This window comes from Cygnus olor (genome assembly GCF_009769625.2).
Source record: "Cygnus olor isolate bCygOlo1 chromosome W unlocalized genomic scaffold, bCygOlo1.pri.v2 SUPER_W7, whole genome shotgun sequence".
Taxonomy (NCBI): domain Eukaryota; kingdom Metazoa; phylum Chordata; class Aves; order Anseriformes; family Anatidae; genus Cygnus; species Cygnus olor.
The window spans coordinates 2,176,974-2,203,369 of NW_024429078.1; the positions used below are offsets into that span (position 1 = coordinate 2,176,974).

General features: G+C 46.1%; 1 protein-coding gene across 4 annotated transcripts in view; it reads right to left on the bottom strand.

The window, feature by feature from the left end:
- Nucleotides 1–26,396, bottom strand: part of LOC121063018 (protein FAM219A-like) — a 123,567-nt gene that overhangs the window by 39,048 nt on the left and 58,123 nt on the right. For all 4 annotated transcript variants that reach the window (XM_040543328.1, XM_040543329.1, XM_040543326.1 and 1 more), the window contains exon 2: nucleotides 12,969–13,068. In XM_040543328.1, coding sequence (XP_040399262.1) covers nucleotides 12,969–13,068 — 100 coding nt within the window. The remainder of the gene's footprint in view (nucleotides 1–12,968; nucleotides 13,069–26,396) is intronic.

The window sequence follows — 26,396 nt, forward strand, 5'->3', positions numbered from 1 at the left end:
TATCCACCCCTTATTCCATACCATTTATGTCATGCTCAGGTTACACTCTTTCCAATACCTTCTAATTAATCACCATTTTCATCTATGATATATAGCAACCATGGTAGCGATGACATACAGTGTTATATGATAATTAACATACTATAATTCAACTCATGGGCTATTCTCACCCAGTATTAGGTCCCCTTGAGGTACACACCGGACCTCCCCATTCTCTTGCATTACCCACCAAGTGCATCCAGGTCCCTGAGCAAAAGCAATCCCACGAATGGGCTTGCCTTTTCCTGAGGCGGGAGTAGCCCAGACTGTCTTACCCAGCATGTTTCTTACGTGCACTACAGGAACTTTATCCCCTTCTACAGTGCGTAACAGGTTTGATTGGGCAGGTCCAGCTCGGTTGGCAGATCCTCTAGTATTGACTAACCAGGTGGCCTTTGCCAAATGTGTTTCCCAATTTTTGAATGTCCCAGCACCCATTGCTTTCAGTGTAGTCTTTAACAGTCCATTGTATCGTTCAACTTTCCCGGAGGCTGGTGCATGATAAGGGATGTGATACACCCACTCAATACCATGTTCTTTGGCCCAAGTGTCTATAAGGTTGTTTCGGAAATGAGTCCCATTGTCTGACTCAATTCTTTCTGGGGTGCCATGTCGCCATAGGACTTGCTTTTCAAGGCCCAGGATAGTGTTCCGGGCGGTGGCATGGGGCACAGGATATGTTTCCAGCCATCCGGTGGTTGCTTCCACCATTGTAAGTACGTGGCGCTTGCCGTTGCGGGTTTGGGGGAGTGTGATGTAATCAATCTGCCAGGCCTCTCCATATTTATATTTCAGCCATCGTCCTCCATACCAGAGAGGCTTTGACCGTTTGGCTTGTTTAATTGCAGCACATGTTTCACAATCATGAATAACCTGTGCTGTAGTGTCCATGGTCAGGTCCACCCCTCGATCACGAGCCCATCTGTATGTTGCATCTCTACCTTGATGGCCTGAGGTGTCATGGGCCCATCGGGCTATAAATAATTCACCTTTATGTTGCCAGTCCAGGTCCACCTGAGCCACTTCAATCTTAGCAGCCTGATCCACCTGCTGGTTGTTTTGATGTTCTTCAGTAGCCCGATTCTTGGGCACATGAGCATCTACATGGCGTACCTTTACAACCAGGTTCTCTACCCGGGCAGCAATATCTTGCCACAATGCAGCAGCCCAGATGGGTTTGCCCCGGCGTTCCCAGTTGTTCTGCTTCCATTGCTGTAGCCACCCCCACAGGGCATTTGCTACCATCCATGAATCAGTATAGAGATAGAGAACTGGCCACTTTTCTTGTTCAGCAATATCTAAAGCCAGCTGAATGGCTTTCACTTCTGCAAACTGACTCGATTCACCTTCTCCCTCAGCAGCTTCTGCAACTCGTCGTGTAGGACTCCATACAGCAGCTTTCCATCTCCGATGCTTTCCCACAATACGACAGGACCCATCAGTGAACAGGGCATATTTCTTCTCATATTCTGGTAGCTTGTTGTACAGTGGGGCTTCTTCAGCATGGACCACCTCCTCCTCTGATGATATCCCAAAGTACTTGCCTTCTGGCCAGTCCATAATCACTTCCAGGATTCCTGGGCGACTGGGGTTTCCTATTCGAGCCCGCCGAGTAATCAGTGCAACCCACTTGCTCCATGTAGCATCAGTTGCATGATGTGTAGAGGGAACCCTTCCTTTGAACATCCAACCCAGTACCGGCAGTCGGGGTGCCAGGAGGAGCTGCGCTTCAGTACCGACCACTTCCGAAGCAGATCGAACTCCCTCAAATGCTGCCAATATCTCCTTTTCGGTTGGAGTATAGCGGGCCTCAGATCCTCTGTATCCCCGACTCCAAAACCCCAGGGGTCGACCTCGAGTTTCCCCAGGTTCTTTCTGCCAGAGGCTCCAGGTGGGACCATTCTCCCCGGCTGCGGTGTAGAGCACATTCTTTACATCTGGTCCTGTTCGAACTGGCCCAAGGGCTACTGCATGAACTATTTCTTGTTTAATTTGTTCAAAGGCATGTCGTTGCTCAGGGCCCCATTCAAAAGCATTCTTCTTACGAGTTACTTGGTAGAGCGGGTTTACAATCAGACTGTAATTTGGAATATGCATTCTCCAAAACCCCACGACACCTAGGAAAGTTTGTGTTTCCTTCTTGCTAGTTGGTGGAGACATAGCTGTTATTTTGTTGATCACATCCATTGGGATTTGACGACGTCCATCTTGCCATTTTATTCCTAAAAACTGGATCTCTCGTGCAGGTCCTTTAACTTTATTTTGTTTTATGGCAAAACCGGCCTTCAGAAGGATTTGGACTATTTTCTTCCCTTTCTCGAAAACTTCCTCTGCAGTGTCACCCCACACAATGATGTCATCGATGTACTGCAGGTGTTCAGGAGCCTCCCCCTGCTCCAGCGCAGACTGGATCAGTCCATGGCAAATGGTAGGGCTGTGTTTCCACCCCTGGGGCAGCCGATTCCAAGTATATTGGACTCCCCTCCAAGTGAAAGCAAACTGTGGCCTGCACTCTGCTGCTAGAGGGATGGAGAAAAATGCATTAGCAATATCAATTGTGGCATACCACTTGGTTGCCTTTGATTCCAGTTCGTACTGGAGTTCTAGCATGTCCGGCACTGCAGCACTCAGTGGTGGCGTGACTTTGTTCAGGCCACGATAGTCCACTGTTAGTCTCCACTCACCATTAGACTTTCGCACTGGCCATAGGGGACTATTAAAAGGTGAATGGGTCTTGCTGATCACTCCTTGGCTCTCCAGTTGACGAATTAGCTTATGGATGGGAATCAGGGAGTCTCGGTTGGTGCGATATTGCTGCCGGTGCACAGTTGTGGTAGCGATTGGCACTTGCTGTTCTTCAACCCTCAGCAACCCCACAACAGAAGGGTCCTCTGAGAGACCAGGCAAGGTAGACAACTGTTTAATGTCCTCTGTCTCTAAGGCAGCTATGCCAAAAGCCCAGCGGAACCCTTTTGGGTCCTTGAAATATCCTCTTCTAAGATAGTCTATGCCAAGGATGCACGGAGCATCTGGGCCAGTCACAATACGGTGCTTTTGCCACTCCTTTCCGGTTAGACTCACTTCAGCTTCCAATACAGTTAACTGCTGGGATCCCCCTGTCACGCCATAAATACAGATGGGCTCTGGCCCTTTACAGCTTGATGGCATTAGAGTACATTGTGCACCGGTGTCTACTAGAGCCTTATACTTCTGTGCGTCAGACGTGCCAGGCCATCGAATCCACACAGTCCAATAAACTCGGTTGTCCCTTTCCTCCCCTTGGCTGGAGGCAGGGCCCCTCTAGTCCTGGTCAGAATCTTCATTTCTGTGTTTAAAAGACTGCCTGCTGGAAGTTGGAGCAGCAAACTTTTCAGAGAACCCCTTTCTCCCGATTGTTTTCTTTTGCAACTCACGTACCCGTGCCTCTAGGGTCTCAGTAGATTTTCCATCCCATTTTCTCATGTCCTCTCCATGGTCACGTAGGTAAAACCACAGGGTGGTGCGGGGTGTGTACCCACCATATTGTCTTCTTTGCACGGATGCACGTTTACCCCTAATAGCCGAGACGCTGGTTTGTACAGGTGGGGAAGAAAATACACTCTCTTTAAGTTGCTGGACCTCTTCAAAAAGTTTCTCCAAAGCATTCTCTTTTAGTTGGTGGCCACTGGTTCGTTCAGGTGGGGGGGAATATAAATTCTCTTTAAGTTGGTGGACCTCTTCAGAAAGTTTCTCCAAAGTATTCTCTTTTAGTTGGTGGACACTGGTTTGTTCAGGTGGGGGGGAAGATAAATTCTCTTTAAGTTCGTGGAACTCTTCAGAGAGTTTCTCCACAGCCGAGACGTAGGCCTGTAGGGAAGAGGAGAGATTTCCTTCGTACTCCCGGAGTTGTTTAGCCATGTCACCCACTGTGGGATCTTCACCGTTTTTCCAGGTTATTATTGCCAATGTGCTGGCCCATGTTGATGGTGCATTCCGTACAAACTTCCGCCATATGGGTCGAGTACACTGGACTTCATCTGGATCTGTGAATGTTTGTGCATCGTCTAGGTCCTTATAAATTACTTCCCGTACGGCTAATTCCCTCAGGTACTGAATTCCCTTCTCCATGGTGGTCCACTTGACTGGTAGACATACAAGTTCTTCCTTGAAGGGGTACCTTCCCTTCACAGCTGACAGGAGACGCCTCCAGAGGCTGTGAGATCGTGCTCCATCTCCAATTGCTTTGTCAATGCTTGCATCTCTAGCAAGGGATCCCAACCGCTTGACTTCCCTGCCCTCTAATTTCACACCATTGGCTCCAGTGTCCCAGCACCGGAGCAGCCAGGTGACAAGCTGTTCACCTATACAGCGACCAAAATCTTTTCGCACATCTCGTAGCTCACGCTGGTATAGGGTTCGGGTAGTTACTGTTGACTTACTGACATCCTCATCCTCATCTTCATCCTCCTGCACACTTGATGGCCCAGCCTCGTCTTCTCCACACCCAGACTTAGCAGAAGACTTTCTGCGTTCTAAACGACCTGAGTCTCTATACCATTTTTTCACCTTTTCTACAGGGGCAACTTGCACTGCTACAGCTCGCCTCTCCGACCCAGCCACAGGGTCTGCCACAGGGGTTGGAATACCCTCTGCAGGGGCAACTTGCACTGCTACAGTTCGTTTCTCCGACCCAGCCACAGGGTCTGCCACAGGGGTTGGAGTACCCTCTGCAGGGACAACTTGCACTGCTACAGTTCGTTTCTCTGACCCAGCCACAGGAGTGGGAACGGCTGCGGGAGCTGGAACGGCTGCAGGAGCTGGAATGGCTGCGGGAGCTGGAGCCGGGACGGCTGCAGGAGCTGGAACGGCTGCAGGAGCTGGAGCCGGGACAGCTGCGGGAGCTGGAACGGCTGCAGGAGCTGGAGCCGGGACGGCTGCGGGAGCTGGAGCCGGGACGGCTGCGGGAGCTGGAACGGCTGCAGGAGCTGGAGCCGGGACGGCTGCGGGAGCTGGAGCCGGGACGGCTGCGGGAGCTGGAACAGCTGCAGGAGCTGGAGCCGGGACGGCTGCGGGAGCCGGAACGGCTGCGGGAGCTGGAGCTGGAACGGCTGCGGGAGCTGGAGCCCGGACTGGAACGGCCGCAGGGTCTGTCACTAGGTTGATAGTAGCATCAATTGCAGCTCGATAGGCACAAGCCAGACCCCAGCACGCCACAGTGATTTGTGTCACTTTGGAACTGCCAGAGTCATGACACCTTTTTTTCAAGCATTCTACCAGTTTTTTAGGATTTTGCAGTTGTTCAGGGGTGAATGTCCAAAACACTGGAGGTGCCCACTGCTCTAGAAACCTGCCCATATCCTCCCACACTCCCTGCCACTCGCAACTATCCCGCCTCAAGACAGATCTCCGGATGAGATTCCTAAGTAGTTGTTTAACCTTAAACAAAACCTGAAGCGCATTCAGGAGACATAACAACAAGAACATGCTGGTCTGAGTATCCCAAGGATATTCAACATCTTGGAGAGCTACCGTAACTAGCTCGGGGGATAAGAGGGTGGTGAAGGAGGAAGGGAGAGTGAACAGGTAGGAAAAAATATCTTCCCCTGTCCCCTCCAGAGACTGACTCCCTGATGAAAAAAGGCAATAGGTGTAATTGCTAATAGTTTCTGAGATATGGTTTCCAAAGTATAGAGTCGACGACAGTGCTGAGTACAAATACCAGGTTAGAGTCATGACCAGATACCTCATCATTTCATAAGCCATCGTTACACCACACAGTACCATAACAATCTTAAACCAGGGCCCGGAAAGGATAAACAGCACGACAGGGAGCACATACAGAAAGTAACTTGCTATAAAACTCAATTTGGGAAACAGGCACAGCAGACTTGAGATTAAGGCAATCAACATTGTGACTAGCAACTATTAAGCAGGTTGAATACTTATACCAATTTTAGTTTAACACACTCTGGTCAAATCTGTCGATATCTCAACCCTTCGAGCCCCACGTTGGGCGCCTAATGGACTGTTGTGGTTTAGCCCGGCTGGCAGTCAAACACCACACAGCCGTTCGCTCACCCTCCCCCCTCCCTCTCCGGGATGGGGGAGAGAAACGGGAAAGTGAAGCCTGTGAGTTGAGATAAAGACAGTTTATTAAGACAGGGAAAAGAATAACAACAACAATAATAATAATAATAGTATTAATAGTAATAATGTGTACGAAATAAGTGATGCACAATGCAATTGCTCACCACCCGTTGACCGATGCCCAGCCTATCCCCGAGCAGCCGGCCCCCCCCTCCACCCCGGCTAGCCACCCCTATATATTGTTCAGCATGACGTCAGATGGTATGGAATACCCCTTTGGCCAGTTTGGGTCAGCTGTCCTGGGTCTGTCCCCTCCCAGCTCCTGCTGCATCCCTAGCCTGCTCGCTAGCAGGACAGAGAGAGGCTGAAAAGTCCTTGGCTTGGTGTAAGCACTGCTCTACAACAATTAAAACATCAGCATGTTATCAGCGCTCTTCTCATCCTAATCCAAAACATAGCACCCTGCCAGCTACTAGGAGGAAAATTAACTCTGTCCTAACTGAAACCAGGACAATATGGTATATAGCATATTCTGTATGGTATGTATAATAGAGCAAAAAAGTGAAAATTTTACTCAAATTCGTGTATCTTTCAGGACATTTGATGTATCCTTTAAATATGCTTTTTTTTAACTTCAGCACTTTTTTTTTTTTTAAATAAACAACACCATGGAGAGGTGGGACTGATACAGAGAGAAACAGAAGCAGACAGAAAGCCTCGGTGGTCTAATCTGAGATCTCATCTCTCCTTGGAGGGAGAGCATTATGGTTATGTGTCAGAGCACAGCTTTTTCTCCTTCCTTCACCTCACCCTGCTTGACTCAGGCCACCCCTATGGCTGCTCGGTTGCTCTCATCTCCTTCTTGTCATTCAGAAAGCCAAAAGGCCAGGCTGGGATGATTCAAGATGCTTTTATGCTCACCCTAGCAATAGGTCCAGGCTCCAGGAGAGCATAATTTCCTCCCTGACAGTAACAGGACTGTGGCTGACCTGCTCTAAGAATGATCTGTGCAGTGTCTCCTGGAGAAAAAAGCAACATCCTACAATGCAGCTGGCCCCAGCAAAGTGTTAGTACCCTATTAATTCATGAAATAGCTCTGCTCTGTTAGTTGTAGGACAGCTTCCTGCCTCTTGAAGCAAGGGAAGTTTCTGGTTAGGCTGGCAGATTACATAATTGAGCAACAGCAACTTTCATTAAAGGCAACTTTGTGACATGTGGGAACCCTTATGGGGCTGACTAGTACCAGCCACTGTGGTTTTTTTGGTACTTAGATAAATACCAGCATGAGATCTAAGCTGGGAGAGGAACAAAACTGTAGCTAGGAAAGTGGGAAAATTATCTGCTACATTTGCAATTCAGGTCACTTTTTACAAGAAGCTTTGCAAATAAAATCTAAAATAAAAACCACAAATATTTTCAAGCCAGCATCAATATGAAATAGGCTTCCTTTTGGGACTTCATCTGCATGTAGCTCACTCAGTCCTAAGGTGGGATCCAGTGTGCCAGATTAGACATTTGCTGATCACATACAGTTAGGCACCCCACTGAGCAATCTTCCAAAAGCAGTGCCATATTTCTCTACCTAGTTCAAGGAGAGAAGGTGCTTACATCTAAGCAGACAAGATCCCACCAGAGCCCTCCAAAAATACCCACCTTTCCCCATTAGCTGGCTGGCAACTTTATAAAGAAGCAGTTAAGAAACTGCTCCAGAACCTAGCTAAACTAGACAGCAAGGAAGTGCTGACATCAGGTGCACTGCATCCCTGATGGGTGTCTAGAAGAAAGAGCCCACAGAGAATAATTAGGAGGTCAAAAGGCTGGGAAGAAAGGTATTGGCTGCAACATTTGAGCCTCTTCTGAATATAGCCCATAAAGCATGTATTTTCATAAATGGAGAAGATTTATCCTTTTTCAAGACCCCACATCCAAGGAGAGCCTCTCTAATTTTCCACAAAACAATCGAAACTCCCTAATGGCAGCTTGATTTTTGATACCCATCATCAGCCCTTGTTACTTTGCTTGCCTGGAGCCAGTTACAGTCAGCGAGCCCTTTCTGGGGTGGAATATCTCCCTCCAGCACATTAAGTGTACTGGCCAGGTGTCATGCCTTGGACACTGCAGTTTTCCTTCCCTCTACAACAGTTGAGATTGCATGAAAGTCTGCGTTGAAGCCAGCCTGCATGCTAGTCACGGACACTGAGTAAGAAAAGGAAGCAGGTCTCAGAGGGATGCTGCTATGAGTCGCTCTGTCTGCCTCTCTCTCGTATGCTCATCTTGCAGACAGGGATGTGGGGGATTTACTGCCAAGCTCCTGGCATGGTGGATATGTTGATAAAGATGCCACTGCCACAGTCCCTCATCACCACTGTAGCCTGTGCTGCAACCCATTGCCACACTGCCTATTTTGTTTTAACGCAAACTGTCACATCACTGACTGCTAGGTAAGACAGGCTGTCTGGATGGGGATTTCAGCGCAAAGAGGTGAAATTAAAAATGCAAAATAGAAAACCAGATGGCATAAACTTCATTAAAATAATATGTCATCTTGTGGAGATCCCGTGGGGATCTGTTACCTTCCAGTGGATATGGAGCCCCTGAGGTTTACATTTAGGGATTATTCTGTTCCTTCCTCTCCTTATCACGACTCTCTTCTGTTTTCCAAAGGCTTGTGGTATGTGCTCCATCTGGATATGCCTCCTAATAAGGATGTGCTGGAGACATCTCCCAGCACTAACGGACACCCAACCCCCCCAGTGCTGTCGGGAGCCTCCTTATCAAGTAATTTGCAGGCAAGAAAGAAGCATGGCTGAGTCCTGAAACTTCAAGAGAAAGACAAAGTGGGAGTGTTAGGAAAGTAAGAAATACATAATTAATATGGATAGAATATCTGTAAGTCTTAAGATGATGAATTACATGAAGCAGGAGAAGTTACTTTCCCTTGATGTGAAGTTTGTCTCTTTTTAGATGGGGTACCAGCAACAAGCTAAATACTTTACTATTCCACTTACAAACCAGGTGTAATCTTTAGTTCCTAGTTACTAGAAATAAAAGCCACCTGTGAAGATTTTCTTGTATCTAACTGACCCCCAAACAAACATGTGGTAATGCCATGTATTTACTTATGGGGCAGAGAAACAACCATAGAAAGGACATTCAAGCAGCAGGATAAATCTGAGTTCGGAGCATGCAGCACAGCACACTTTCTGTCGCCTTCAATCACTGTGGGCTCTGGAAGCAAAACTTGTATGCATGCTGGGTTGGTATTTAATTGAGCTCATTTAAACCAAGCTTCCAGCAAGCACATATGACAGATTTATATATGAATCTTCACAGAGTATAAAATGACATTTATCAACCTTCCGTCAGAGCATTTGATATTTGAACAATTGATTCTGATTTAACAGTGAAAAATGCCACTATCCATACAGAAAACTTGCAATAAGATTAAAACCCTAGTCACTACCATCCCCAACAATGGCTCTGTCAGGTAAGCTATTAAACATTTATGTACTACCTGAACTTTGTCTAGGCTTAAAGGGATTAAAAAGCAATCCAAATCCTGATGAGTTTAATGCAGAAGAAACTAAAGATTGAGTTGGAAGAAAAGGAGCCAGAGCTGGGAGATGTGAGACATTAAGCTGCTTGAAAATTGCAAAGGTCGGGCAGATTTTAAGAACGACAGCAGCAGGAGCTGACTGATGTGGATTAAAAGCATGTTACACTGGCTGCAGACAATACCATCAGTCTTGTTTTGGCCCAGGTAACCTAGCACTCATCAGACTATGGCTAAGAGTAGAGAGTCAATCCAAATACCGCTAGATATGCGTTCACCTAATTAAAGAGGCACACTGTATCCACAGGGAGAGGAGGTTTTTGAGCAGACTTTTCTCTGGAGCCTGGGCAGGAACATGCTTGTCAGCGTTGTTGGACAATTCCTCTTAAGCAGGTAGATTTCACCAACTATGATCTTCATAAGCACAGTGTGGTCAGCACTGAGCATTCACTAGGCAGGAGCACTAGCAGGTCCTGGAGGCTGCGTTCTTCTATAACTCTGTGGAGCTCTAACATAATACAAGTTTTGGATGTTTTCTGTTATTCCCAGAAGATGCCAGTTGAGCCTGTCTCTGCTTTCATGGTTAAGCATGCTTTAATTTCCAGATGTAATATAACCCTCACAATTTATGCTTAACTTTTCCAATATTGACACCATTTATTACGTCAAATATTTCTTTTTTTGTTCCTGATATTTACTTCCTGAAAGATTTATATATGGCAAGCAAATTCTTTCTCCATCCTGGTTTTACCAGGTTCAATATACCAACCTCTTTTAGTTTTCTGTTATACGACAGGCTTTCAAATCCCATGTCTTATGTAGTTCTCATCTACGCCTAGCCTACACTAAATTCTTATTGGTGGAACTGAAGAGATGAGGTTGTTACACTGCATTGCAAACATCTTACCCTGGCCTTTCACAATAGCAATGATACACCTTTATCTACTGGAAAAAGTGATACCGACTCTTCTAGTATCTACCTTTCCCACTTTAATGGTGGATAATATCATTCAGCAGTGGCCAAATGGAATAAAATTTTCCCTACATGATAAAGCAGAAGTTTTGGCAGAAGAACTAATCATTCTGCTGTATCTGTATGTTTGGAAAAAAGCTGGGAAACTGCAAAGGTATGACTATGGCATATTTTTATGTATTAATCCATTTTAACAATTGCTTATCTTGCAATCATATCAGGCTTCCTCTTCCTTAGTCACTTCCAGTTGGTAAACTCCAATTTACAGCAGATTGAGTTGCTCCTGTCATATTTTTCTCATTTCTATTATTTCAGTTTTTATGCCTTTTCTCTGTGGTATTTCTGAGTCTTTGTTGTACCGATGTCTCCCTCCTTTCTTAGCCAACTCCCTCCTGCTTTTTGTCCCTTTGTCATTAATGAACTTCTAAAAGAAATGACTGTTGGAGAAGTCCATTAACAATCTCCTTTCTTCTGACAGTTTCTCCTTCACCACTACCTAATGTAGTTCCCGGGGTTCTCAATTCACTGTCCCTGCTTATGCACCCACTTCATAAAACTGAAATTTGTTATAGATCTATTTTAAATTACATTTAATTTGCATGAATTGAACTTATTATCTCTGAATCCAAATCTATTTCTGATGATCAGATCTTCTATAATGTCCTCATGTGTTACCAAAGCCAAGTATAGAATAGCACCATTTTCTGTCACATTAGTGAATCTCTGGAGGATATCTTTATTGTCTAGAAATACAAGAATGTCTCGGACCTCCCAATAATAGTATCAATTGCTCTCCAACCTAATTCCTGATGTTAAATTATCCAAAACAACTACTGCAGTAGTAATTACCTCTCTAATAACATTACAGAACTCTTTAGGTAGTGAAAAAGGAACCTGATGGCATATGGCATGCTGGCAGTGATTATCTTTTACCAAACTGTGAGTTGAGCTGTCATTAACACTGCTTTCTGCCTTTTCCTGAAAAGCAGCTGCAGGTTTTAGAGTACTTATGATTGCTATTGCAAGACAGATCTACTGTCCCAATGCACTTGCTCATATCCTCTATCAATAGTTCAAGGTCTTCCACTTTGCTGCATAACCTTGCTGCATTTGCACATACAACTTTGTCTTTTCCTCCCTAGTCACTCTTTCTTCAAGATCATTATTCAACTACTTTCATTTACTTTGCTGTCCATGGACCTAGTCTACAAAATTCCTTTATGCACTGCAATGACCAGATTTGTCTATTATTCAATCTCCCATATACTCCATCAGAGCCTTGAGACTGCACAAGTGCTTCCAGCCTTTTCTGAGTGTTTCTTTAAAGCTTCTCTTACCAATGAAGCCAACACCACTGTTTGCAGTAGTACAGCAGGTCCTTGGGTTAAACCTACCTATTGACAAGATCTCTTCATAACCACATAACAATGCTCACACTTTCCCAAATCTTGTTCAGACTTTAGCTGTCTGCTGACCTTCCCTGTCATTTATTTGGTAGGGTCCGGAGCTATGCCACTGAACATCTGGGCATCCACTTTTTTTCAGAGCCTTCCCTGACATAGCACAGTCAACCTCAATCAGCTCTAGCAGTATCCCATCAATGTCATTTATTCTGATGCGAAGGACAACTAGGGACTGCTTTCTGCTCCTATCTGGAAATTTTCCAGACCATTTTTTACCCATGCTCTAAGCAAAAAGCACACTATTCCTTTGACATGTCCTTTGTCAGGGTCTTGAGTCTGTATGGCACAACAGCGGCTCAGGTTTTGGAAGCAGGATGGCAACGTGTGGATTGCTGTCCTCTTGTAAGTATCAGCTTTGTGAGGAAGCAGTGTATTGTGCTCGTATATGCTGCTGCTTCCAGAACTTCAGAAATACTGCTCAGAAATAGCATGAGCATTTCTTTGTGAACCATTACAAACCTACAGTCCCTCCACCTCACAACAACATAGCTCTGTCTTTTCCTGGTAATGGTCCAAGTCTCTGTTCCTCTCCCTTTTGTTTGCAGTCATCCTGTCCTCTTCTTTTTACAGTCCCTCTATATTATCTTCATTCTTTTTCTGGCCAAGCCTTAATCTTAGCTTGATGAAATTCTGTGAGTTTAAAAAGCTATGCCTTCCTTTTGAAAAAGACCTCTACCACAGCCCAAGACAAAGCATCCTTCAACGTTTGTAGGTCAGTTCCCTGAGCAGTGGAATCACACTGATAAACTGCTCTGAGATTTCTGAGCTGAGCTGGCACATTCAGTCATGGAGATCTGCTTATGATCCCACTAGCACCTCAACATATTACAGACCCTAGATTCAGCCTTCTCATTCTTCATCAGCAAAGACTCACCTAATTTCACTTGGAGTGGGGGCGGCTTATAGTTCATGGCTACAGTCTCTCCCTCTCTCGTATCACAATCTCTGTCCGAAATAGATGCAGCTGTTGGATCCTGTGGAGATAGAAAATGAAACAGAACAGAACGGTTTAGCTAAAAGTTATGCAGTCACTTCTCTAACTGACTATTAGGCGAGTCCATCCCCACCCGCGTTCAGAGGGAGCAAAGACTATGCTGGTGTTTCAAATGGCTGAAACCTAGGGGAAAATCACAGAACTCTGGAAGCATGTTTAGTATGTTTAAAGTATCTCTGGAAATGCCAGATTTCAACATCAGACACATGATAGATGATATCGGGAATATAAAATGGAGGGTGGGTCACCAGATCAAATTCAGCCTGGGCTGGCAATAGTCCCAAGCCATTTTCATATGATGACTCTTTGGTGTGTCGTATGAAACACACTACAGTTTCAACTGAGTTGAACCAGCTGTGTAAGTCTAGCTCAAAAGGAATTAAGACCAAATGAAAAGGTGAATTCAATCTCCGGTCCATCTTGGAGAAGACTGAAGAAGCCTGTATTTCCCATACTGGACCTATTTTGTGGCTAAATGGGAAGATTTAATTTCAGTATCTGTCAGCACAGCAACTTTCACTGGAATCCCCCTAAAACAAAAGCTCCCAAAACTTAAATCTGCTCCATCGTGTCCACTCGCAGACAACCTAATCCAGGTAGCGCTGTACTGAGTGTTACAGTGCATCAGAGCATTCATACAGAGACAAGTTACCAATTCACTTGGCTCCAGCACTGATGAAAGTATTTAAAATCCTTTCACGTCAAATTTCAAACCTGTTGGACCTATCTCTATATAGCACCACTGATTTTCCAATGTGTTCACTTCTTCCCAGCTAGAAACTAAATTGAACATGCATATGTATATATACAAATATGGGTATATGAATTCTGATTTATAATAGGTACAGCTGCACAGGGAAAACAAACATCCAGCATTAAGTCCAATATCTGAAGAAACCATCACTTTGTAGAAATAGAACAAATCGTGAGAAACTAAATATCGATAAATACCACTCCAAACTAGCTAATTAATATTGTCCATCTCTCAGTTTCTGGAGATTTTTACAGATTTTCTAGTAAAAATGCAACCCATGATTTGGCACTGACACCTGTATGCAATGCAAGCCAATCAGTGAGTTTCAAAGCAAGGGACTGTTGCTCTTCTGTCTCAGAAAGAAATCAGTCTGTGAGCTCAGTGAGTTCTCCTTCAGTCAGTAAGCTCTGCAGAAAAGGACCGAGGAGTCAAGTTGACAGGACACCAAGGACACCAAGTTGAAGGTGAGTCAGCAATGAAGAGTAGAAGGGTAACAGCATTCTTGGCTGCATTAGGCAAAGCATTGCCAGCAGGTCAACAGATATGATCCTTCCCCTCTACTTAGCACTGGGGAGGCTGCACCTGCAGTGCTGGGTCCAGTTCCAGGCCCCTCAGTACAAGAGAGACATGGACACACTGGAGAGAGTCCAACAGAGGGCCACCACGATGATCAAGGTGCTGGAGCACCTCTCCTGTGAGGAGAGGCTGAGAGAGCCGGGGCTGTTCAGGGGGGACAAGAGGCGGCTCAGGGGGGGATCTCACCAATGTCTAGAAATGCCTGAAGGGAGGGTGCAAAGAGGACGGATCCAGGCTCTTCCCAGTGGTGCCCAGTGCCAGGACAAGAGGCCATGGGCACAAACTGGAGCACGGGAGGTTCCCCCTGACCACCAGGAAGCACTGCTGTGCTGTACAGGCAACAGAGCACTGGCACAGGTGGCACAGAGAGGCTGTGGGGTCTCCCTCCTTGGGATCTTCAAAATCCACCTGGACTGGTCCTGGGCACCCTGCTCTGGGTGTCCCTGCTTGGGCAGGGGTTGGACCAGATGGCATCCAGAGGTCCTCCTCAGCACTTGGTGAGTCTGTGAACCACAATCCCTTCCACCCCCCAGTGCCTGCCTTCTCTTTGCTCTTTTTAATTCTTTAGCTCTTTTTAATACACTGTGTTTAAGAGAGAAAATATGTTTCTTGAATTAGGCTGTATCTTAATAGGAACTGGTCAAATAACACATGCAGGATTATTTTATCAAAATTCTGCTCCCTTGCACTGTCCAGTAGACGTTCTTTGACAGCACTTAAAATGGATAGTGCTTACAAGACTCTGCATTCAATGACACAAAATAGATAATGCTGAACCTTCCTCTAAAACATAGCCACTGCCAGAGTAGCGCAGCAGCAGTTTAATAATATGGTGAGAAAGGTTACAGTAAGTTGCAGTCAACCAAGCCAGTATCCAGGAGAACATGATTAGGCATGAATAATAAATCACGTGGATTTTAGGTTAAAAATCCTACTTTTGTGACAAAAAATACCAGATTTTTAATAACCACACTGAACGACAAAGTACAGCAGCTGAATGGTAAAAATACAACAGTTGAAATTAAATGAAGATAAAAGTGGCAGACAGAAGAAAAAAAAAATATCCCAACTTCACAAATGAAAATGATGAGTTGCAGCTAGCTTCTGTCACTCAAGGAAGAGATCCTGGATGACAGGTTCCATGAGATGACCAGAATGACACAGACCAGGACTCTTCAGCCAGGAAGAGACAACAGATGGGGGATCTGGGAGAAGTTTAAATGATCCTGAGTGGGATGAGAAGGCGAATAGGGATCAGCCAGCCTTTATTTTCTACAAGAAAGGGCTATCAAATGGCAGTTAACATGCAACAGCTGGAAACAAACTCGGTACTTCTTCATACTACAGGTGACAGGCTACTGTGGATGCTAAAAGGGGCTCAGGAAAGGGTGAGATAAATGCATGGAAGGGATATCCATCAGGACTATCAAATACTAAAGCACTGCTGCCAGCTTAGGCAGCCCTAGAGGCACAGATCACTGGAGGGAGTGAACCAGGGAGGCAGCACTGGGGGCTCACCCTGTTCTCATCCTTACAAGGACACGATGAAGGGGTAGGTGAGACCTTTACTCAGACTCGGAATAGTCATCCTTATTTTCTGTGTCAGAAGCTATTTTATGGTCTCAACTTCAGAACAGCTCCTGTGATTTCCTTGCAATATGTGATCGATCTCTCAAACATGCCCAGCTGATGAATCAGTCCCTGGAGAGCTCGCTCCTTCCCCCACCACTGACTACCGAGGAGGTCTGGTGGGCTTGTCCCCCCACCCTGAGGCTGCAGGTGGGGTGACGATGGAGACACCAGCACAGTCCATAACAGAGTCAGTCTGTGCCAGGAATTCATTTCTAAGGCCGGGAATGATGCTCTCCTTCCTCAACAGCACCTCACTGCTACAGCAGACCCGCGTGGGCACGCGTTCCTGCCGCACAGCACTCATGACGGGCGCAGAGGGCCCCTGCAGCAACAGCAGAGCCTGAGCAACCACCACTGTGGTGCACGGGCCAGGCCTGCTCCCTCTGAATTGCAAAACTGAACCAAAAGGACACTGAGCTGGGCCAGAGACAGCGTCCCCAGCATGAGCGTGCCTTGTCTGTGGCACTGGCATAACCCTGGTTCTGTAGCAACGTGCAGGGCTCCACATGAGCACGAGCATGACAGCATTCCTGTGGCTCAGCTGGAGCTGCCCCCTTGCCTCCGTGCATACTGAATGCACACATTTTTCTCTCTGTAGCAAATCTACCCAGAGAAACATTTACTCGACTAATTAGCCCTTTGTTTGTGGATGCCTACAAGCAGACCGAGATTCACCATGTGCTTTTGCTAGTGGAATTCACTTGTGGCTTTATCCTTTTTTACAAGCCTTCCTTAGACGATGCATTCAGCTTGGACCCCAGCATCAGGGTCACAGCTATGTGGTGTCACCTGTCCCAGGCCAGGTGATGTGATTTCTCTGTTCCCTGGGAGGCAAATAACACTCCCAATCAAAAGGCAAGTGGCTGCAGGGGCTCCAAAATGGCTCTGAGAATTTAATACATTTTAGTGGGTTTTTTTTGTTTGTTTGTTTTTTTGGCTGTTCCTGAGACCCCTTTATGCCTCCTAGGGAAAAAAATACATTCAATCAGACTGCTGCATGGTCATTTGGCTCGGGCCAGAGTTTAATCAAAGTTTTCTCCCCACATGCTCACAGCTTAATTGGGCATGGGTAACAGCAGCATTTGAATGGTGGGGCATTTCCTTATCATTTTTTTCTTCTTCTGGGCTCAACACAACAGACCTTGAAAACTCTGCCTCCTGCTAGGTACAGCCACGTCCTGCAGCGAGTACAACGTGCTGTGTCTGAACATCAGAAATTAGTTCCAGTGAACCTTCATGGTACAGCATCAGTGTGAATCCTTGGTATGCAGGAGCATGGAGAGGAGCTGAAACCACTTTAAACTTAAATCAGGGGGTGCCGGGTAGGGTTTTTATTTTTTCTCTGTTCCACTCCTCTTCCCCTTTCCAGGTCAACAGTCTTTTTACTCTTACCGCCTGCCTCTCCCAGTAGCCCACACTGACTATGGGGAAGAATAACCCCAAACAGCCACCAAACTGCAGTGTTACACCCTGAGCAATGGAGCTGGGTGCAAATACACCCTTGAAGCACCTTTGGAAACGCAGCTTCCTTTCACATCCTTCACAGTCAACACCTCTGACATCTTGCGAGCTTAACAAGCCTGCCCCGTGACTCCTCTGGGACCCCAGTGCATGTGGAAGGGAATGGGCATGCAGTTTTTGTGGCCTTCAGCTGCCCCTTAAGAACAGGGCTGGTAATTGAGATGCCTCTACTTGCCCACCCTTCCAACCCTCAAGATCAGTCATTCTTGCAGTCACTAGAAGACGTTCTCCACTCTGCTCTCCGTGGGGAATTCTGTGATCATTAAAGCAGCTCTGCTTTTTAATAAAGCAGAGGGGGAAGAGTGCCTACGGACAACACCCTCACCCTCTGATCTCACGGAAAGGCCCAACATACAAGGCTGTACCCATCACTTCTCTCCTCAGTTCAGAGGCATCAGTCTGATTATCAGCAGCTAAATCATTATGATCTGGCTGCTCAGGAATATCATCCAGTTAGCTTTGTCTCTCTCCAATACAGGCTGATGATGTGCGTGCTGTCTTCTGTCCAACTTAAAGATGCTGGAAGTCCTGGTACCAATGTGTGCGTGACGGCCTACAGAAAGCAGCCCAGCAGACTCCTGCGTTCTGAAGCTGCCCATGTGGATCACATGCTGCAAACAAATCTTAACAAGAAAGGATAAGCCCAAGTGTTTTGCTTTTTTTTTCCCCCACATAAAACAATGAGCTTGAAAATGTGATAGATGTTCTGTGCATGAGAAACTGACTTAGCACAAAAACAAGTGAGAAACTCATGCACCCCAAATGCAGGGCATACGTTCAGGTCACTGAGAAGTTTCTATCATTCCCATGTTGTCATCCCAGGCTCCTGGGCTAGAACGTTGCTCCTGCTAATAGGTATTCACATCTTCAGTCTCTCTGCCCTGGGAACAGAAATCATATGCTACTTGCAGATTCGCTCTGCCTCAAGCTGTGACACACAAGGTTGTCCTGAGGAATGTAGCTGTGGATGGCATGCTTGTGGGGAAGGGAATCTGATGTGCATAGGTAGGTATGTAAAAGCACAGCCTCACAGTATTTTAGACAACAGACCTCTGAAGCCTCTAGGTACCACTACAATATAAACATGAAATATCTATAAGCATAGAGTATTTAAAAAACGAAACAAAAAACAAAACAAAAAAAAAACACTGGGAACTGAGATGTACAAGATGTGCACAGATTTGTGTGATCTATGTGAGAAAGCGTAAAAGTAGAGGGATAAAGGATGTGAGATTTATAGTGAGTCAAGCCGAACAATGGTCAGTAATGGCATATTCTGGAAGAGAAAGGGAAGCGTCACAGAGGGATGTACGGCGGGAATGTAACCTGCAAACCTCACAAAAGAGTCTCTCATGCTCTCCTCTCTATCCCTTGGGCTTCAGCTTAGGCATTCTGTTTTGGAGCCCATTATTTCAAGTAAGATGTTGTGGAGTAATTGCCTAAAGTGACTAGGAAAATTAAACTACTATTCGCATTTTAAAGAAAACGTACAGCACTGAAGAGGCTTTCAGGGTAGGGCGTAGCTGCATTACCTGAGCGTTCCCTAGGCTTCCAACCTTAGATGTTACCACACTAGGGGAACCTGGTGTGCTGACTCTAAGAAACAGTACAGAGCGTAGAGTGGAGTGGAGACACCACAACTAGGCTCTGTGATCAGGTGGGGACTCGATTGTTCTTGTGCACACCGAGACCGATAAGCCACACTTTTTGCTACCCTGAGCCAACGACCTGTCATGTTTTGACAAATGCTGTACTCTAGTGTACTTTTGCTCATTATAATATCCTTATAATACCAAAACACACCTCCATCCCAAAAGCTACCCGCCTCCAAGGTGCGACCACCCCTCACTGAGCACGCGCTCTGAATTTCTCGGAGCCTATACCTTTAACCAGAGATGGGAAAACTTTTCACCAATCATAACTAAGATATGCTTGACTAGAGTCACTCAAGCTCCACCTAAAAGATAGAAAATAATATAAATTGGCCTAAGAGAAAGGGGATGTGAGGTAAGACACCATCGTGAAGGATACCTTTCTGACTTCCAGGATCAGTCGACGGGCTGAGCCTCTCTTCCCCCCCTCCATTGGGACGCCGTGAGGTAAGATTTGAGAAAGCCAAGAAAAGGAAACAGCCTGCGAAGCAGGGTCCAGACAAGGCCCTGCAGGAGCAGTGTGGAGACCCACCACTCTGGGAAGAAGGTTTCAAGAGATTTCTCATGAATAATGGGTGCCCAATGACATTCAAAGCCATTCAACAAACCTAAAAAGCTAGACTCTTCCAACACAACCCAAAAGACCAACAGCTGCCCAAGGCTCACACACTGAGTGTATCTCTCACGCTGCAGACAGGTGGAGATCTCAGTGGTGGCCACCAGCCTGGCCAGAGCATGGGACTCTGCCAGCCTATGCTTTCATACCCACCCAGCGGTGTCTCCTGACCCCATAATCCAGGCTGACAGACTCAGGAGTCTGGTGGGTAACGCTAACAACTTTGAGAAGGCAGCATGGGCAAGGACTGCTCTTGTCCTCACCTTGCCATGCTTTATTTCAAAGCCGGCAGCACATTGTCCAGAGCACGGCCAAGGAGGCCACTTGCCCATCCTGCAAAGGTGAATCCTAGCATGAAAATCTTACTGGTTTCTCTCCGCTAGCACAGAAAACAAAGCTGCCAAGCAGAGTGCTCAGCAGCCTTTTTCTCTTTAGCACAGTGCTTTGAACTTGTCCCAAGAGATGGAGAGCTCAATCATCAGATTTCCATATTTATAAGGAGAGAGTTTCTGTTTAGCCAAGCTTGTGACAGAAATAACCCTGCAAACAGCAGCAGAAGCAGCAGCAGAGCAAACCCGTCCGAGGGGTGGGGATGCGAAAGCCGAGGTGGATCTCCAGCAGCTCTGCCTCAGCACAGCTCTCAAGAAATTCTGAGGGCACAAAGTATTTTGGCTTCTAAAATAAGAGTCCACCTCGCCTCCACACCTGTGTCTCTGTGACTAATTAGCAGCCAGAGGATACGGATTCTCCTCTGATAGAGCACTGTTTGGCTCAGCTCTCCCCTGACACATTTGTATTAGAAATATCCTCGTTATGGGACTAATCAGGGAAGCCGAGACGAAGGCACAGGAGCTGACTTAAAGGGAAATCGATGATTTTTATGAACACAGCTTATAAACTATTCTGCCTCCAAAGGGCAGAGATGCTTCTTTCCCGCCCATTCCTGAAAAAAAAAAAGTACAAAATTAAGATCTCTGAAGAAAAAACTATTTTTATTCCCAGAAGTGGCAGCTCTCACCTCCTCCCCTATTGAAGCCAGTGGCACTGGGCTGGCTTGCGTTTCCCTGGTTATTGCAGGACTGCAGTTTGTTGGCTGCAGAGGGCCAGGACAGCATGCCAGCCCGACACCACAGCCAGAGCCGGCCTCAGCAAGGTGCTTGACAGCTGCAGAGCTGTCAGAGGCTGCAGATGAGAAGTGACAAGCGTGGTTAGGGTTTAACAACGTTGAGCTTCAAGCTGGTGGCATGCAAAATGCCAGCCACATCCCCGGCTGTCCCTTGAGAGCAACTGAAGATATTTAGCGCTGTTATCTTTCACATAGTGCAGCAGCCTGAGTGAGGACCAGAGCATGCCTTAAATACTGAGGTAAACCTGGCTTGGCAGGAGCTGTTTGAAATAAAGGTAAGCAGACACTATTTAACAGCATGAGGAGAGCGCTTTTAAGGGAAGCTTTGTTTCTTTCCATGTTCCCTGCAATGGAGCTGGTCTCCATCTGGCCCCAGCTTGTCTCCTCAGCCTCCCGTTGACAGCGCCAGAAAGAGATATCAGGCCAGACAGCTTCCGCCTCACTTCTCCTTTGAAGGCAGCCCCTTTATCAGCCTAAATCAAGCCATCTGTCCCCGGCCCCCTCCAAGGCGATGCAGCAGACTGCGGAGGAAATACTGCACGAGGTGGGACCAGGAGGTCAAGGAAGCTCCTCGCACGCACAAAAAGCCAAATCAGATCCTCTTCCCCCAGCGCTGGGGGGAAGCCGTTTAACTGGGAAGGGAGATGAAAGGGTGGCTGCTGCCATCAGCGCTCCCAGGGACGGGCTCAGACACACGCTCACTGGCCCTTGCTGCTCAGCTCCCTCTGGGCTGCTGCTCCTTCTGCCGCAGAGACGTGGAACAGCCCCAGAGCCCTGCACAGGGGCTCCCGGAGGCTTGCTGGAAGGCAGGCTGCTGCGAGACATGCAGAGTTTTGCTTGCTGAGGATGACTGCCCAAATCTTTTCGTTTTTGACAGTTTTTTTTTCATTTGCCAAATGTCTATTCTCTGGGCCAAAATTCTGCACTCCAGATAGTTCTCAACCTCATTAAAACAAACAAACAAACAAACAAGAAAACACATCAATATGTAATGTAATAAACATAAATACACCTTTTTTTTTTTGTTGGGGTGGGGGTGCTGGGAATATATTTTGTCATCTTCAGCCCTCCCTGCTAAGTGATAACCCCTCAGCAATCGCAGCCTGAGGGTGATGGTAGGCAGAGTCTGCTGGTAGGACTTGAGCTGGATGGGGATGGGGGAAATGGATAGGATGGCTAGCTATGAGGGGCCAAAGGATGTTCTCGGACAGGTCCAAGAAGACAAGGAAGAGTCAGGACGGGGACAGTGAGCGTACCATTGCTATTACTTCCCTGGCTGTGTTAAGCTCTAAAAGCCCTCCTGCACTGATAAGAAATCAGCAGGGTTTAGTAACCTCGCTTATCCCTGTGGCCTGAGCTTAGCTAAGGCTAGTGGCACAGAGCTGAGCGCTCAGACGGCCCTGATCCATGCTGATGCTGCTGTGCCAGGTCATGCTGGACTTCCTTTATAGCCCATTTTCCTCTGTTAAAACTGCAGGGAACTGACATTACAAGAAAAACCCCCAAAACCAGCAGGGCTGGTTAGCCAAGCTCTGAAATACAGCGAATGCAGCCTAATTTGAGTCCCCGCAACCTATGTGCTATAAAACAGTCTTTAATGACACACTCACATAACCTCTTTTCCTTGGTAATTCAGGGGACAGTACAGACCTATGCTGGAGATGAACCAGGGTTAAGCAACCAGGGAAGAGAAGCCCAAGTACGTGATTTCTTGCAGAAGCTGCAAGTCACGTAGGGAGCAGGGAAACAGAGTGCACAGGAGGAAAGATGATCTTGTGGTTATACAACCCAGGGCTGTCCTAGGGAACCGGTACCTTTACTCTTGAGCTCTTATGTGAAGTCAGATTTCCCACAAAGGGTCACTAATAAGGTCTCTGTCCTGGGCTCCTGGCTCATAGCCCTGGAGTGCAATTTGCTGAGTGCTTGCAGCTACTACCAAAGCGAGCGGGAGATGTGCTGTGAATAGGAGAAAAGCTATGAATCAGGAGGATAAAATAATCATAAGGCAACAGGTGTGCTGCACCAAAAACCCCAAATGATGTTCTGGCCTGAATTACTATCTGTTTTAAGCCCTTATTCATCCTGCCACAAAATCATGAGAGAGAGGGAAGGTATTCTGAAAGGGCTGGGGGACCTTGTGAGCTATTTAATCCATCCCCTCACTAGGCAGGAATGCTGCAGAGATAAACAAAGACTTTGTGAAGTGCTCAAGCACCGTGTCTGGCCAAACACCACAGAACAGCCCACAAAATGACTGACTTAGGGGTATTTTGACCTGCTGTGAGCAACTAGACAGCCTGGCAGGCGCAATGAGACTACACCAAAATACAAAAAGTGTTCCTTATGAACAGATCGAACCCTGTCCATCTGAACAGAGAAATGGTCTTGTATCACAAGACCATGCACTACTCATAGTGCATAAGGTCCATATTGGGGAGGAGGCTTAACTTGACAGTTTGTAAGTAGCTCTGGGCATTCTTGGTAGCCATTAACTCTCCCCTTCTGGCAAGTGGAGCCTTGTGCCAGTGGGTCCATAAGCCACAGGAATGGATTCACATCCCAGCCTCACCCCCTCACCCCACTATAACTCAGCTTTGGGTCTGTGTTGTTCAGCCTCACCAACTTCTGTTTTGGAGTAGCAGTCTGGGTACCCATGAAACCCTTGTCTCCTTTTTCTACCTCCTTGATTATTTTCCTCCTCTTAGTATGCATCCTTTTATTTGTTTCCTGAAGAAGAAACAATTCCACTATTTTCAGTCTCTTTCTTTCTTGTTAGCATCTCCTTCTGGTTCTACATCTTTTTGAAGGTGGGTGATCAGAAACACATGCAATGTCCCAGGCACCGTACTACTGATCTAGAATGGCTTCACAGTATCTTGTCTACTCTCTGCTCCCTGAACTTTTGTTCGCCTTTTTGTTTTTGTTGCCACAAAACCTAGATAGCTTAATTCGAGTTCCCGGCAGTGATGCTGAGTTCTTTCCCATGTGTCTCAGCTACCCTCCTTTTCATCTTTCAAAGCATTTTTGCGAGGTGTCTGAATCATTATCCCCATTTTATATTTGGGTAAGCTGAGATACAGAGAGGTGAAGCTGTTCAACACAAGAGCAGGAGAGCTGTGTCCTCCTCCCTGGTTTTGTCTCTGAGATAAGAGCATTTTCATAAATGCATTTCTACTGAATCCACTTGATAGCATGCACCAGAAAGCAGTGAGTACCAATATTACACTTCAAACTACACTGCAGGGGAAAGTGGTCAGAAGCTGCAGTTCCAGGACTATATTACAGTCCTGAAAAGTGGTTCCTTCCTGCAAGTACTTGATATTAAGCAGAAAATTACATAAACAAATTGAAAGTCTTGCAAGCCACATCATTCCCCAGACATTTTAAAGGTTGAGTTCAGTATACAGGCTTGTTTCTTTTTCTTATAATCTTTTTCCAGCAATTTTTTTTTCCAGAATTGCCTTGCAAAGAGCTTCATGCTCTTTGCTCATTTAATTTTCTCAGGAGCTTACTCCTTTCTCGTTATCATCCAAACTGCTGTAATTCAGACAGAACTCCCCAATGTGCCAATTATGTCACACATCCCTGATCAATGTAGAGTCGCCTCTCTACCAATCTGTCACATATGACAATTTCTGCTCCCTGTGAGTCTCATTTATATAAGGAGCTCACAATTAACAGCAACACATGAGCTTAAAAAGAAAATAAAAAATGCACAACTTGCCTTAGTATCTTCCCCTAAGGTACCTTCTCAATTGTAGATGTTGAGGCTAAGTCCACACTTGCGTCTGCTTCTTTTGCTTTGTATGGAGAAGTGGAGACTAGAAACGAGTCAACAAAACAGAAGAATGGGATTTTTTGGAAGGGTTTCAATTTGATTTGTAAGTTGCCTATAGAATTAATGCATGGGGAAGCATTAAGAAGACCTCCTATTAACAGCAAAGTCTTTTTAGCTTCATGAGGATGGCTTAGAAAATACATCCAGATACAGGAGAGATGGTTCACAAAAACTTTCTGTAAGAAAGATCCCTTGAGCCTGGTTCTACCTCTTTGTCTTCATGGCTTTCAATTAACAGTGTGGGTGGGCACAGAAACACTTTCAGCTCATTATTTTATTTTCAAATACTGGTGGACATGAGATATTTAGCTGAAACAGCCCTTTGTAGATATCTTAAATTCCATTAAGATGACAGACAAGGGAAAGAGGTACTGTTTTCCCTACCTACTAGTTCCATCTTTTGCAGGGTAGAATCAGCTTCATGAATTAACTTAAGGTTTGCAATGCCTGTGCTGCTGGAAAAAGCTATCTGAAATGCACATCTTAAGAGTAATGATTGATTTAAGCTGAACTCAGGCACTTATGGAGGCACAAATCAGGAATATTACTGGCTAAAATATCCAGAAGCCTCCCAATAAAATAAAAAGTGGTAAATAAATTGGAGTCTCTCTGGATGATCATTCTCATTATCTGGCTATACAAGACAATGAGAGAAGCACTGAAGAAAGCTTGTCATTAGCTGTTAATTGAGGCACTTTCAGAAAGTGCTGCTTAAACCTTGAAAGATAGACTGTATTTCCAACTGTTACCTAATATGTATGTTACCGCCGTATTAAAGCAGTCTCATTAGGTCCCTGCCCCCAGCACCATAGCTGAGAGAGAGCTTCCGATGCTTTAGATGAAACTCACGTTTTAAAAAGCTCATCTACATGGAGCCTCCCCCCTGGGCATACCTCCAGCACACATTACCGCACACAGACCTATCTAAACTGGCACGCACACTGTACAAACACAAGATACCTAAGTGCGTCATAATGACCTTCAGAAGAGGCAGCAGAGTCCCGGCCCACTACGATGTATAATCACATAACGTACCGATGACACAAATCATAATGATTAGCCTGTAAGCTAAGTGCAGCTATCTCAGGACATGATTTTAGGATCCCTGGCTCTTTACAGCTCTTTCGCACACCCTCTGTTGCTCTCACCATCTCCCTCTCCTTATTCCCAGACCTTTTATTCTCACCCTTAAGTAGCTCATTGTCCATAGCTGGGAGCCCATTAGTTTTGAAGAGGGTTTCACATGGAGATAATCATTCCTGGGTGTCCTGGTTTCAGTTAGGATAGAGTTAATTTTCCTCCTAGTAGCTGGCAGGGTGCTATGTTTTGGATTAGGATGAGAAGAGTGCTGATAACATGTTGATGTTTTAATTGTTGCAGAGCAGTGCTTACACCAAGCCAAGGACTTTTCAGCTTCTCGCTCTGTCCTGCCAGCGGGCAGGCTGGGGGTGCAGCAGGAGCTGGGAGGGGACAGACCCAGGACAGCTGACCCAAACTGGCCAAAGGGGTATTCCATACCATCTGACGTCATGCTGAACAATATATAGGGGTGGCTGGCCAGGGTGGGGGGGCCGGCTGCTCGGGGATAGGCTG